Here is a 16,033-nt window from a genome sequence, read left to right on the forward strand (position 1 = left end):
AGCGCAGCCAAAACTACCACTACACCACGATGAAGAGAACAAACAACTTCAGGTAGCGAAAGGTTTGGGACGAAGAAGAGAAGAAAAATACCTTTATGAAATCAGCTTTGGTTGGGGTTTGGGGGTGCTGCGCCGTCATTAGGGTAAATGGAAAAGGTAGGATTCGTTAAAATTAAATAGGAAAGAGAGGAGAGATGAATTTTTTATATTTTTACTGCTGTACCTGATCAAATAGCCAAAGGCTATTTATGAAATTTCGAAAATGATTGGAAATGTTGAAGAAATCTTGGAGGTGCAGGAAGAAACCTATTATTTTCCAATTATCAATGGTAAACAAACAACACTTAATGGATTCCCTTTATTCATGAAATGTATATACATTCAATAAAATACAACAGAATGACATCTAGCATTGTGCAATGAACAACTCGAATATTACCACCGATATTGTACCAGGTTTCTGATTGAACTTCAAATGCAGTTCTTCCTTCTCCCTGTGTTTCCGTGTGTTCAATTTTATCTACTGGATAGTGACTAAAAATACAGAAACTGACAAACTTTACAAACTCATATCATACAATGGAAATCTTGCAAGAGAGTACTTCGATGTACAATTTTGCTTTGCCTTTCAGAACCGTTTTCTGGGCTAGCAAGCTAAGCCTGTGCTTGATTCAAGGGTTGACTTAGCAAGCCACAATAAGCCAGGATCATTCTTCTTTAACACCAAGTAAGCATCTTCCTTCCCAAGATTGTCAAACATAACATCTTCGCTGAAGCCGACCAGAAATAGAATTTCCAAGGCAGCTGTAGCAGTAAAAATGAAAAAGATAATACCCCAAATTTTAGCATATAATATTAGCATCAGCTTATAGAAAAAATCACTTCACACAAGCACTACTAAATTATAACTCATGGTCAGAAAGTACAAACCTTTATTATTTAGAATGTTCCTCTCAATGACTGGATTAGCCTGTAATCAAAATGTTTGTTATATAGATATCATTTATTTTTTTGAAGTTAATCTTAAGATATAACATTATGTACCTTCCGCAATCTCTTGTACTTTTCCACTAAAGGGTGTTCAATCACATTCCTGCCATCAGATTGAAGCAAAGATATCGGAAAAGGAAAAGCTTAAAGCATAACTAAACATAAAATTACTAGAAGTACTTTCTAAAAGATTTTAAAGCAAGCCGTTCATTGAGAGCTCAACCAACATTTGCATAAGCATACCTAATTATTTTCAGGAGAGTTTGAAGGATCGAAGTGGCTTGCGTTGCACTAACTTCACGTCTTAGCATTTCCACAGCCTTCAGTAAACGGTTACAAACAGCAGTTGAGGTATCATTTATTCTCTGAAATTCTTGATCATCAGGATCAGGTTCACTAGTTTGCAGTGTAGACAATTCTGGTGTGGGAACCACATCATTCAGAACAGTTTCTGCATCAGATTTATTTTTACATAAGATTCCCCATGAGCAGGTTGGTTGTAAACATTTCTTTCATTAACTTAATATCCAATATTTAAGTAGAACATGGAACCAATTCAATGAAGCAACAGTTCGGACAGAAGGGTAATGCTTCAAGCTACGAGACCTCGTACCACAAGATCCTTGTCCTATTCGAGTAGCTAAAGGATTAAAGGAATACTGTGTTATTAGCATACACGATTCTCTATTTATAGGCAATAGTATTGATACAAATAAAGGAAACAAAAGAAATATAAAACATAATACCTAAAATTAAGGCTATATAATATTTTCCTATTTGCATATTAAAATCTTTAAACTCCCCCTTGAGTTGGAGTATAAATGTCATATGCACTGAGCTTGTTACAAACACAGATATAACTAGCTAATTAATATTCCAAATACCTTAACTAGCTTCTCCTCCTTATACCCTAACAGTATATTAGACAAATTGCTGTCAATAATTCCTTTCTTAATCTGATAACACAACAGAGTAACTGATTCTGTTATTTTCAGTTACTCTTCCCTCTCTATATATTTGTTTTTTCTCTCTAGTGTAAATAGATTAGTTAACATTTTCTTTGTAAAATACTTTTCACAGTTTATCAATATTCTTTCCCTTTCTCTCTCTGTGTTTCTTTTCCTTACACGATAATCAGAGCTACTGTCATGGCTTTTGAAAATTCTTCTACAACCCACTACTGTCATGGCTTTTGAAAATTCTTCTACAACCCACAACTCCGAAACCACCACCGTTACCTCCTCCTACCACCCACAAGCTTTCAACACACCTATCTCCCACAAACTTACCACTGAAAACTATCGGGTAGCAACAAGTGCTTGCCAACTTGCCACAATCAGAGGATTACAACTTTTCAAATTCTTGGATGGTCAAGATACCCCACCCAAATACCTTAATCTTGATAATGCGCTTCTCAGCATTGTTTAGATATTGTTTGATATTATTAAGATATTGTTAAGATATTATTAATCACAATATCAAACAATATCTTCTATTTATTCTATTTTTTCAATTACTCTTTTTAATTGTAGCTCTCTCTACTATAAATAGATTATTACCCTATGTGTGGTTTATACACAAGGGAGATTAATCTCAAACCCCATTTTCTTTATTCTCAACATGGTATCTAGAGCTTAAAAGTATTTTTTTTTATCGCCCCTGTCGTTGCAACCATTGTCTCCGATGTCGCCATCGTCGTCGCTGGAGTGCCAGTTCCGACTGGCGACCACACGATTCTGATCGCCCCGGCCAGGTGACCTCAAAGCCAGAGCCGTCGAAGCAGCTACACTCCCTCACACGTCGTTCGAAGCCGCGCATCCTCCTATTTCGCCACCGTGCTTGGCAGCGCGTCACCCAATGTCTCCGACAGCGATCACCTGCGCCAGAATCGTCTATTCCTACTTTTTCTGGATCTGGTCTTGTTGATTCAATCGGACCTCTTTGGTATTTTAGGGGTTTTTTCTTCTTTCCTCTCTCTTCTCTTCCTCCATGGCATCTTCCGCTACCTCTTCCAGTTCTGAAATCTCTTCTGGTGTGTCTGACCCGTCCATCTACATTAACTATGTTAATGTACACTTATCCATTGACAAGTTAACTGGCCCTAATTATGCCACATGGTCATCAGACGTCCGATTATGGCTTAAGAGTCAGAGGTATCTTGATCATCTTGCCCCGAAAGCACGTACTCTCACTCCTGCTGAGGACGACTGTTGGGAAACCATTGATGCTCAATTATGTGTGGTTCTCAAGGGTACTCTTGATCCTTCATTAAAGCAACTTTTTCATTTCTACAAAACATGTGCTCAAATCTGGGAGCATGCCAAGTTATTATACACCAATGATACTCAATGTCTCCATGGTGTATGTTCTAAATTTGCAGATCTTGTTTCCTCTAAACATCAAACCTCTATGACTGATTATATGGGCAAAATCCATGCTCTTTTTCATGAGTTCAATGAGTTATTGCCTCCTTCCCCCGACCCTGCCACGAACTGAGTTGTTAACTCAAGTGATCAGCTAGCAGATATTTTTACTAAGTCTTTACGGTAGGGTTGGCAAAATGGGCCAAGCCCGGCGGGTCAGCCCGCCAGCCCGCCCTAAAAGAGACGGGTCGGGTTAGAAATTTCAGCCCGTCAACCCACATCAACCCGGCCCGCCCAACCCGTCAACCTATCGAGTCAGCCCGCAGCAAGAGACGGGCCAGCCCGCGACCCGTTTTCACTTAAGAAAGCATGTGCTGTTGTTTCTCACCCACTCTCCTTTCATTCTCGTTCTCTTCTCTTCTCACTCTTCCCGTTCTCTTCTCACTCACTCTGGTTTCTACGTCGAACTCCACCACGACACTGAACCACGACTCCACAAGCGCAGCCATCACGTCTCCAATCGTCCATCGCGAGATGCGGCCACCACACCAGGACGAATCTCGATGCAACCACCACCACGAGTCTCTTTCTCGAACGCGACCACAACTTGTCCATGCTATTAGAGGCGGACTGCGACGATCGACAGTCCCAACCACCAAGAACATGTTCGTTTATGGGGGATTTTCCCTTATTTTGCGATTTCCCTAATTTTTTGCCCTAATTTACAATTTCCCCTAATCTGCTTTGCCCTAATTGCGATTAGCCCTAATTGTTGGTCAAGGTCTTGCTCTGATTTTCTTTGCTTTTGTCGATTGCCATTGCTTCCATATGCCGAGTGTTTCTGCCATTTCTATTGCTTCCATTTCTTGAGAGTTTCTGCCATCTGTTGCTTCATTTGGTGATATTCCTACCACTGTTTAATATGTATATTGGTGGCATTCATATTTCAAATACTATGTATGATTATGGATTTTTTGTTTACGTTATTGAAAGTAACAATTTGCCTTCCACTTTCGAAAACAATTTAGTGCATTTTCGTTACTTTGGCCCTTTCTTTGTCCAGACAGTACACTTTCATTTTCAGTGTTCTATTCTTTGATTCAGTGAATTATTATGAAAGTTTAAGTTTTGAAATTTGGCCAAAAATCTAAAATCATGAAATAGAATCATGTAGCCGGCGGGCCGGGTCCAAAAATTCAACCCGTTTCACCATACCGGGCCAACCCGGACTGGCCCATATAAAGCGGGCCAAAATCGGGCCAGGTCAAAACGGGCCACTGGCTAGAATTGATTATATTTGTAACAAGCTTGGCACATACAATTTGTATGCTCCAGCTTGAGGAGGAGTGTTAGATATTGTTTAGATATTGTTTGATATTATTAAGATATTGTTAATCATAATATCCAACAATATCTTCTATTTACTCTATTTTTTCAGTTACTCTTTTTAATTGTACCTCTCTCTACTATAAATAGATTATTACCCTATGTGTGGTTTATACACAAGGGAGATTAATCTCAAATCCTATTTTCTTTATTCTCAACAAGGACTATGACAATTTTGTCACTTCCATTCTCACTCGCACAAATCCTTACACCATTGAAGAAATAGAGGCCTTGCTCTTTAACCAAGAAGAGCGTCTCGAAAAATACAATATCATTGATTTTACTGTTATCAACAACACTATCATCTAAGGTTCCAACAACACCTATCAAAATAAAGGTCCTCAATACTACCGGCAAAACAACAAATCTACAAACCAAAACAACTACTTGTCAAGAATCAACGTTTCAACAATACCAAGAAAGCTCCAAGAATTTCTTGGCAGCAACAAAAACCACAATGTCAAATTTGTAACAAGTTTGGTCATACTGCCAAACATTGTTGGCACAAGTTTAAACATGATTTTCAACCTTCCATTTTTGCTAACCAATCCCAACTTTGCTCCTCATAAATTCATGATGGTACTCCTTCACTTCTAGGAACACCCTCCACTCTAAATGATCCTCTTTGATATCTGGATAGTGGAGCCACACACCATATGACTCATGACTCTAATAATTTTACAACTACGCAGGAAATTACTGTCACTCTAGGTGATGGAAGATGTATGTCTATTTCTCACATTGGTTCTACTACTTTTCATAGCCCACACACAAAAACAGAATTGTTTTTAAAAAATCTTTTGCACGTTCCTCATATTTCAAAAAAATCTAATCAGTGCTTCCAAGTTTCCTAAGACAATAATGTATATTTTGAATTTCATTCTAATGTATGCTATGTTAAAACTTGGGACAAAAAGTAGATCTAAGGCTTCCTAAAAGATGGATTGTATGTTTTTTATCCATTCCGCTCTTCTCCCACTCACACTTATGTAAATTCTATAGTTTCTTTATGGCATTCCTACCTTGCACATGCTTCTTGTCCATCTGTTCAAGTGTTGAAACAAAACAATATTCATGTTGGCAAAACTGATACTGCTATTTCTAATGTCTTTTGTGATACTTGTGTTCAAGAAAAAATGCATCAGCTCCCCTTTTCCAAATCTGATACATCTTATAATACTCCTTTAGATTTGGTTACATTGACATTTGGGCTCCTTCTCCTATGCCTAGTACTAGTGGTACAAAATATTACATAACCTTTTTAGATGCTTGTTCTAAACTTATGTGATACTTGTGTTCAAGAAAAAATGCATCAGCTCCCCTTTTTCAAATCTGATACATCTTATAATTGTTACCACTTTGTAGACAACAACTCTCTACTTGTGAAAAAACTTTATTCACCTCTTGTTGTTGATGTTTATTCATACAATATACAATACAATTTATAGACTCACATTTTCTGACCGTTGTACTAAAAACAGCTATAAACGACTATAAACAGCTAACTCATTAACTACCTAGACTCCAACGGCTAGTGCATTAACCACTCACAAGGGCTAGTTTCTTACAACGGCTAGTTACCCATAATGGTTAATACATTTAAGTTTATTAAAAACCCAACAATAATACTCCTTTAGATTTGGTTACATTGACATTTGGGCTCCTACCCCTATGCCTAGTACTAGTGGTGCAAAATATTACATAACCTTTTTAGATGCTTGTTCTAAACTTATGTGGATCTATCTTCTTCATTCTAAATCTCAAGTTTGACCTATTTTATACTTTTTAAAACCTTTGCTGAAAATCAAACTAATCACAAATTAAAAGCCATTCCTCATCTCTACCTAGATTCAGCCACCACAAGCTTGAGGAGGAGTATGAATATACTTAATCAAGTTGTTAGCATCCAACATGTGTCTACAAATAGACGAGTTGGAACTTTGAGGACTTACCCTTTGACTTTTCAGAATCCATAAGACAGATAGTTATGTTTGTATTAATTCAGTAGTAGGCAGTAATGTTTTATGCCAGTTAGTACTATCTACCCATAGTGACAAACCTATAAGGGAGTTAAAATGTCGTGTAAAGTATAGAAGGTGGATGCACCTCAGTAAGGAATACCCTGTGCACTTGATGCATGTTCTTCAAGTATGGTCTATAAATCAGATTATTCTAGTAAAAAATGTGTGCGTGTGTGTGTTTAATCCTTTAGTCCAATAGTTTCCCTGTTTTAAATTGCTGTTTTCTGGTTCCAAGTAATCATTGTTAGGTTTATGATTATAGAATGCTCATCCTTGACTGGATATGGCTACACAGACTACATATTACTGGCGAGCAATTACCTATAATTGGAGCAATAGATTCCGTAGATGCTTCTGAAGTATCTTGATTAGCAAGGGATGCGTATTTTGCTACCATATTACCAGTACTTGTCTCAGATTGCAAAACTTGCCTTACACCAAAATCATTAGGTTGTTCAAAAGTCTTGCTATCAGCAATTCCTGAACTAACATCATAATCAACAGCTTTACCATGATGAGAATCATCTGGATCAGGCTCGTGATTCATTCCATTGATAATATGATCATCGGGGTCAGGCTCACCTCTATGTTCTTTGTTATCAGTGACAGCCATTTGAATATCTTCAATTTCTTTGGAGGCAGATATCATGCAATCAGATTTTTTTTCACTCAAACTATGACTAGAATAACCAGGATCCAGATCTTGATTCAATTCAGACCCTCCCAGCTTGTTTGGAGACACATTAGCCAATCGATGGTAAGCAGCAGCAACTGAAGATTCACGTGCACTTATTAGCTGATCTGTCCTGTCACCTCCAAGCTTCTGAGGAATACTGCTATTGTCAGCTATAATGTCGTCTTCATAGGTTGAAGTATTCCTTAATCCACTCAAAGTGCGGCTTGCAGATCTAGTCCAGTCTAAACTAGACGCTTCTTGATTTAACTGTCAAGGAACAAACTGAATCATCATATGGCAATAAATCAGAGCATAATAAAGGAAAGAAGGCCAAACACTCAAGCATATGGACTCACCTGCTTATCCAGAGCATAAAAGTTCGCATCATGTTCAGAGTATACCATGTGTGCCTGAAATAAGTTTGTTCAATAACTTCCATTTATGAAATACACAGTAGAAATTTATTTTTTTCCTTATTTTCATACTAAAATTACTTTAGGATCAATAGAAGAAAAAAAATTGCACTTCAGGTGTGTGCTATAGTGATAGAATATTAAAGGTGTATGTGAGAAGAAATAAGAACTGAGTTAGTTAGTTAGTTAGTCTGTTAGTAGGTTGTTGGGGAATGAAAGTTTGTTTTAGGAAAAGTATAAATAAAAAGGGGGGTAGTGTTGTAAAAGGGGGAATCGGTTTTGTTTTTGTAAGTGTAAACAGGAGTCACAACAGATCCTGTGAGGGGGGAATTGTTGTCTTTCCCTGGACGCATTCTTTGATAGAATAATAAAATTCTGTTTCTGTTTCTTTCTGTGTTGGTGTGAGTGAGTTCTGCCCGAGTAGCTTGGGTTTCTAGCTCTAAGAAACCTAACATATAGCTTACAAGTTCATGCAGTAGAGTTTTCTTGATGCTTTCATATTTCCTGAAACCTTTGAGGTCATCAGTCCGTAGGCGCAGTGATATTTCCTCTCCATGATTCTGTAATAAGAATGAAAACAGAAAGGAGAATTCAACAACAGGACAATGACAATCACTTAATGCCATGTTTTGTCATCCTGTGAAATCCAATACCTTGTTAAAACCAAGAATGCATTTTGGGTCCACACCAACATAACCAACAGGAGCCATCTCCGTCATAATTCCAACACGCCATCGATGCTATATAATATGCAAAACATCTTCAGAACTTGTAGCATATTTTCATTATAGCACAAATATATACAAATATATATTAGTTCAGTCAATTAATTTGGGTATGAGCAGTATACCTTGTTCATGACAGCGACAATTCCAGGATCTGCAGCAAGCATGTGCATTCTTTTAAGTGCTTCAGCAGCTGGAGGATTCAACTGAAAATAAGGGAAAGCAAATTCATCCATGATCAGTTGACCTCCATTAAAATTTTTACATTATGAGAAAGGTGGCAAAGAATATATTGGAAAATTGATAACAGTAAAACAATCAGTTAATAAGGCAAAATATCATATTCATAGATTATGCTTTTCCAGTCCCAAAGAATAATGTATGATAATTTTTACCAAAACACAATATATCATTAGTACAATATCAATATCAAAGCATGTGCTTAACACAGACTAATAATAGAGTATATAAAACTATTCAATAATAAGTTTATGATGTCAAAGTGCACCCTAAATTGCCTATTGGTAGGAGTAGTTTATGTTGCTAGTTGTATATGTACTTTTACTTCAGATTTGAATTTCAAATAAGGCCTCTATACAATTTAGGTAGTTAAGATCAATATCAGATTATTCAAATCTGATCTGATTTTATTGTTCTTTATTCCAGTTTATTTGGGTAGTTAATTTCAAGACCAGATTATATGAATCTGATTTCGTTCTGTTTTATCTTTTCCTTTATAGTGAGAAGAAACGAGCATATTTTCTCATTCTATCGATCACCACCATTATGGTATTCACTCTTATAGCCTTAGGTGGTTCTCCAATGAAATCAGTTACAAATATGGTTAGTTTTCTGTAATTAGGAAATATGTACAGCTAACAATCAGGGATTTATATCCCTTATTACTCTTTATTTTGTAATTTTAATTATTAATAAACAGATAAATCCTTTTCTGCTTTGACACATTCAATAAATCTTACAAAATTCATGGCTACATCACTCATGTATTGCATAGAATTGGAAGTAGTTGCAGTAAACCATCCCATGATAGAGTTTGAGCCTTGTTTCTTAGACAAACATCACATTCTTAGTTCTATTTTTGGATCTACCCCTATATTCCTCTATAGTATAATAAACTTGAAATTCTCTTGTAAATTCTAAAAAACCTGAGTGGCCTCCAATGTTGGAATCATGAAATTCCTGTAGAATTTAGGGAATTTTCGTGGATTCTTTATCTAATACTAGCCTCCCCATATAGTGCAACCTCAACCTCTATAGTTCAAAGCCTGCATGAAACCCAGCTTCTTTCAATGAATCATGAATTCTGCCTCTCAACCAAGCATCACTAGAGAGAGTGTCGACCACTCTATCCTCTGTTCCAGCCTTATATTTCTTCAGAGATATGATTTTATTACATCAAATAAGGAGATATCATATAATTTGACAAGGAAATTTCTTAGGAAATATTTCCCTTTATTAGATATTAATTTTGTTACTTATTAGTATATCTCTTTTTCTTAAGAAGATTTACAAATGTGATGATTTCCTTAGGATATAAGCAAAGCCATAAAGCACTCCATTAAATGCCAACTTCCCTGATTGCTAGTCTATGTGGTTACATGATTATTACAAGAGATCATGAAACAGAGAAACTAGCTTTAAAGGAAAAATTGGTGACCCAATTTGAAATGGAAAACTTAGGAAAACTTAAGTATTTCTTTGCAATATAGGTTTCTTATTCAAAAATGGCAATTTTCATCACCCAAAGAAAATGTGTCAGGTCTCCTCAAAGAAACAAGTAAGGATATAGAACCTCAAGAGTTCTGATTGAACAAAATCATAGAATTGGAAGAGAAGAAAACTCTCCTCTAGAAAGACCCAATATCATATATTGTTAGAAAAACTTATTTATGTAAATACTATGATAAGCCAATTTATGCATAATATGTAGACTTTGCAAGTTCTATCACCGATATCTACCTCTGGGCACTTAATGTTTATGGGAGAAAGTCTAGTGACCTAGAGAAGCAAAAAACAGGATAAGGTATCTTGTTGAAGTTACAAAGTTGAGTTTTGAGCCCTTTCCCAAGGTGTGTATGAAGGACTTTAGATGAAAATTGTTCAACCTCAAGTCCATTAAGATAACATAGTTAGGGTCAATCACTGCATCTGAAGTATTGTCAACTTTAGAGCCTGGAACTCTTTCACTGTTTTTTCCTTAAAAGGCACTTTGGAAGATTGAAAGAGAAGGTGTATTTAAATTGTCTTTGACTTCAATTTCTAAGCGATTTGGAACTATTGGAGTACCAGAACAAAGATCATACTAGATGACCTAAGAATAAAGGTTGACATCGCAATGTAATTGTATTGTAAAAACAAGTCAGTCATGACCAATGTTCATAACCTAGTACATAATGGGACCAAACATATTGAAATTAACAAGCACTTCATCAAAGATAATCTTGACAAAGGTTTATTGGTTACAACCCATGTCCTTACAAGACTCCAGTTAGCAAACATCTTCACTAAGGGACTTCCATAGGCAAATTCCAAGATCTTGTAGGCAAGTTGGAAATGATCAATATTTATTTACCAACTTGAGAGGGAGTGTTGTAAATAGTGGATTATTAGCATAAAATACACATCCAAAAAAATATAGTAAGCAATATTATTGGAAAAGGGAACGGAAGAGGGTCCCCACAAGTCACTATGTACTAAGTCAAGAGGAGAATTAAATTAAGCTTGAGACATTACACTTCTGAAAAACAAGACACATTACATGAGAATGTTGGTGCACTAACCTAATATGCCAAGTGAAAGGAGTAGGCGCAAAATTGGTACATATGTTAGAGAAACAAACAAATTGTTACACGCATTTTTACAATGAACAAAAAGGTAACAAATAACTAACTAGAAGTATGAGCAAAATGAAGACGTGGAAACTGAACTGATAATGCAGTAGGTTTTATAAATCTTATCATCACATTCTAACAAGTCATATCACATCAAATCAATGCCAATTTTAGAGTATTTTGCCTCTATTTTCTCCCTCTATTCCTGAAACTTCATCATTTCAATAATAATCACATAGTAAAATGATGTTTACACTCTTGGAATACTTTACCAAAACACCCTATTACTAGTTCCTAGTAACAATGTAAATGCAGGAGTATAAAGTGATCTAAAAGATAAATATGAGTTCTGTGATTCTTTTATTGAACACAAACATTAATAATCATATAGCAATATAGTACCTCTAATCCTGGAATTTGAAGTGTGCGAAATTCACAAAATATATACTGCCCTTGTGGGAGTTTTAATGAAATATGAGGTCCATGTGAAATTCTCTGTTTCACTCTCTTCTCTTCATCCTCAAATCCAGCTATTCTTAAATCTGTTTTCGAACTTTGAAGAACCTCTTCAACCTCATTAGTTGACACACCCATCATGATAATTGACCTGGCCTGGGGAATAAAAATAGTGACTTAAGTCAACATATCAACCGTTTTCCCATGGTATAATAGTGATAATTACTAGCATTGATAAAACAAACACAAAGGATGTATATGAATAAACAGTTCAATCGCCTTGTGAAGAAATGAATTTGGATCATAACATTAAAATCACCGTCATTTGACTGTAAAATGTTCTTCGACAGAAATGCTAGTTGGAAGAGCGAATATCAATGTGACATTTTAATCAAACAATAAAAGTAGTAGCATTTTTTTTTCCTTTCTATATTAAAAACCGAGTAAAATTGCAATCCAGGATGGAAGGAATAAATATAAAATGATAATTTGTAGAATAGTGATAATAATTGAAAATCAATCAATGGAAAAAAAAATGATAATTACAGTAACAACAAGGAAAGTAGAGAATGACTGTCTCAGCTTAGATATTCCCAGGAGCAATGCTCATTACAAAGAGTAAGTCTTCCTCAACAATGGCTAAAGAAAATGTCCAAGATATTCTCAAATGTCACTCTCCCAACATACGTTTAAGACAAAAAGTCTATTACTAACACTCCCCTTCTGACACCCCATAGGCCCTACTAAAATAACCAACTCCTCAATCACAATGTTCCCACCAGCTCACATGCTTCTTACTAAGCTTAACTTGTAACTCATACAACCATTCCATTAGATTTGGGCCACCTTTTGTTGACAACTTCACATGACAATTGACCAATGGGTTCAAGGCTTGGACTCTTATCAAATACCATTTTAAAAGAGCCAATTCACTCAAGTCTGCTGAAGAATGTAATCAATTTCATAACCCAGAATTAGAGGTTCCATCGTAGGTAGTTAACGATAGTTTGGTTCAAGAGAAATTTTTACACCTGAATTTTAGATAAATAGCACAAAAGTATCATGAAACTCTCGTCCAATGGACTAGGGAAAACCAGTGGGATGACCTGAAAAAAACTATTAAGGAAAGCAGCAAATACAATGCAATGATTCATAGAACAATAAAAACTATATCCATGTCAATGAAGACCATAAGAACAATATTTTTCATGTAGTTAAATGTTAACCCACATGATAGAGAATATGGAAATGGCAGTACCTCAGTAATTGAAGCTTCCTGCAGACTTAAAACTGCATGCTCTGCTGAAAATGGAGTCAGTAGTTTTGACGCTCTACCAGAAATTTGTGGAACAATGAACCGCATCGTATCTTCATTGATATTCGTTAACTTTTGCAATTCCTGTCCTAGATCCTTAACAGTGGCACCTATATTCATCTCTACAACAAATTTCTTTCCCCTCCATGTAACAGAGACGTTAAGCAGGCTCGATTGAGGTTGCATATTTAATCTACAAGAATCTAAACAGGTCCAGTCATTTTTCACTGATTATACTTTTGGTACAAACAAGGTCCTAGAAGGAATATTATAGACACCTAAAACATCTCTCTCTCTGTCTAGGTATGAGTACAGGGATACACGAAGGGTTAAACTACCGAGTAAATTAACCTCGATCTTCAAAAAAATTTCCCTTCCCACATATTTGAAAAATTAAATTGAACAATTTTTATAAGGGCACCTCTAAAACTGGAAAGCAGCTAGGGATCCCAACACAAGAAATTTTCACAAATTGAACCACAATTCGTAAGAGAGTAAAGCTCAAAAACTTCATATAGATACATATGCAACCAAATTTGAGAAAATTTAATCACACCAATCCAACAAATTAACTCAAAATGAGTATAAGTAATTTGACAAATTTTAAGAAACTCACAACTTCCATAACCAAATTCTGAAGAATTAAAGAAAGTCTTGTGAGAATTCATAATTCAACGCCGACCTCAAACCACAAAACCGATAAAATGAAGAATAAAATAAAGACATAGTTTTTAACAAAAACAGATCCATGCAATAATAGTATGGAGAAAAGAGAAAATTGACATGATCAGAACTGAAATTACACAAGCAGGGGGAGAATTGAGTTACCTGACGCGAAGGAGTGAAAAATTGAGGAAAGATGAATGAAAATTATAGGACAGGGAGACGGACGTGGGCGCTCGGCATATACACACAAAGTGGAAGAATCTAGATGTCTATTTATATTTTGCTATTAATTAATAAATAATTATTAATTAATCCATTACAGTATAACGAAATAAGTGAAGTCAAAGTAAGTAAAAGAAAATGGATGAAAAAATAATACTAGTTATTACACTAATGCGATGCCCACATAATATTTTTTTTATGAGTATAATTTAAATTAAATGAGCTCATAACTTTTATTAACTAATTAGAGAATTTATATTTTGTTTCTTGTTTATAACTTTACAATAGATAAACCTTGTTTCATTCTTAAACGGATTTAGATAAATGGTATATGATTTATCTTTATGTATATATATTAAATTAAATGTTATATCAAAATATCATGGTGCCATTAAGAAATAAAATTAATAAAAATAAGCTTAAACTTAATTATGATTACGCTATAATTCAATGATTGATCAATATTTTAAGTATATTGTGAAGAAGATGTAATATGATCGAAAATCAGGAACATTTAAGAAAGAGGAGGAAATATAAGAAGTGTAACAAAAGTTCAAGAAAGGATATTTTAGGAGCTTTGACTAAAAGTAAGGTTAAGAAAGCCATTAGTACTCTTAAAATTAAAATTAGTAGGATAACTTAAAAAATTTCAAGTAAATCATGTATTCATATTGTAGTATTATACAATATTAATTTCTTGCATATTATTAGAGGTGACAAAATAGACCGGTAAGATTCATTTTGATTAACTTCATCATTGATCTATAAAAAATAATGTGAAATTGGTTGATTTGTTATGATTAGGTAGCCTGAAAGTCCTTATTCATCCTTTTAAAGAGTGGTCTAACGAGTTATTTTTATAAAAAAGTATATTAAAAACACAATAATAATATGTTAATATTCTCCGCGTCTTTGCTAGAAAAATAATTTTTCTAATTGGATAAATTAAAAGAATTATTACACTTACATATTATATTACTTCATAATAATTAATTATTGTAACTTAGTTTATACTTGTTAATGATTTTAAGTTATAATACTATGGTATTTTGTATCATTTAAATTTACAAAAAAAATAATAATAATAATAATTTTTTAAATTATTTTTTCATTCTAAGTTTTGATTTAAAAAACAAGTCAATTTGGTAGACTAGGTGAAGCGAACCAAAACAAGCTGGTAAGTTAAAAATGTCAACTCAATCTACCAAATTAATGGTGGGTTGGCGGATCAGCCCATCAAGTACAGTCCACTTTGCCACCTCTATAGATTATATTGTTTGGTCTGTAGAATAATTAAACTTAGCTTGAAATAGCTAATAATAGGCACCTCAAGCTTGTGTAGACTTAACTTACTGGCATGCAAACACTTCTAAATAGGCTTCAACTGAGCTTGTGTGGATATCTTTGATTGAATATAAATCTTGAATGGTTTTCTTAGAAAAGTGTGATTCTTCTTCTTTTAAGAGTTCTTATCCTAAATGACTCTCTCTCTCATTCTCTCTCTATCTCTCTCATTGCCTAATCTTGGTGATTCATATCTTAAGTGGCACTTTCTCTTTCTTTTTGCCTAGTCTTGGTGAGTCATATCCTAACTTGCACACAATCTCTCTCTTTGCCTAGTTTTTGTGAGTCATATCAAAGTAGGTGTTTCTCTCTTCTTAGCTTTAGTGAGTCACATAAAAGTAAAAAAAAATAAAAATATGTGCCTTGTTCATCAGAGATTCTTTAAGAACTTTAAAATTGGAATTTGTCTTCCATCCTAAGGTATATTCTAATCTCAATCATTTACCTTTTTGGTTCTCTTCTCTCTTGATTTGGCTTGTTAAATAACACTAAACTAAGAAACCTTACCTTTCATTAAGACAACTTTAGGTACCACCTTTTCGACCAAGTAATCTAAGAAATTGCCAAGAACCGTAAGACCCGGAAAAATTAAGTAAATAAATAA

At 34.8% G+C, this 16,033-nt stretch overlaps 1 protein-coding gene across 4 annotated transcripts; it reads right to left on the bottom strand.

Moving 5' to 3' along the window:
• Positions 1–320: 320 nt before the first annotated feature.
• LOC114187685 (ubiquitin and WLM domain-containing metalloprotease SPCC1442.07c) lies at positions 321–14,108 on the bottom strand. 4 transcript variants are annotated; one of them, XM_028075993.1, is made up of 13 exons: positions 14,026–14,108; positions 13,141–13,400; positions 11,829–12,038; positions 8,700–8,780; positions 8,503–8,589; positions 8,314–8,409; positions 7,793–7,846; positions 7,343–7,703; positions 7,082–7,240; positions 1,234–1,441; positions 1,045–1,093; positions 931–970; positions 321–804 (listed from the first exon to the last, which is right to left on the bottom strand). In XM_028075993.1, exons 2-13 carry the CDS (start codon positions 13,381–13,383, stop codon positions 647–649), a joined length of 1,746 nt encoding a protein of 581 aa, XP_027931794.1. In that variant the 5' UTR covers positions 13,384–13,400; positions 14,026–14,108; the 3' UTR covers positions 321–646. The 4 variants fall into 4 exon arrangements, with proteins under 4 accessions (XP_027931794.1, XP_027931796.1, XP_027931792.1 ...); XM_028075995.1 differs by lacking the exon at positions 7,082–7,240; XM_028075991.1 differs by having other exon boundaries at positions 7,082–7,703.
• Between the last annotated feature and the right edge of the window lie 1,925 nt (positions 14,109–16,033).

Source organism: Vigna unguiculata, chromosome 6, assembly GCF_004118075.2.
Source record: "Vigna unguiculata cultivar IT97K-499-35 chromosome 6, ASM411807v1, whole genome shotgun sequence".
Lineage (NCBI taxonomy): Eukaryota > Viridiplantae > Streptophyta > Magnoliopsida > Fabales > Fabaceae > Vigna > Vigna unguiculata.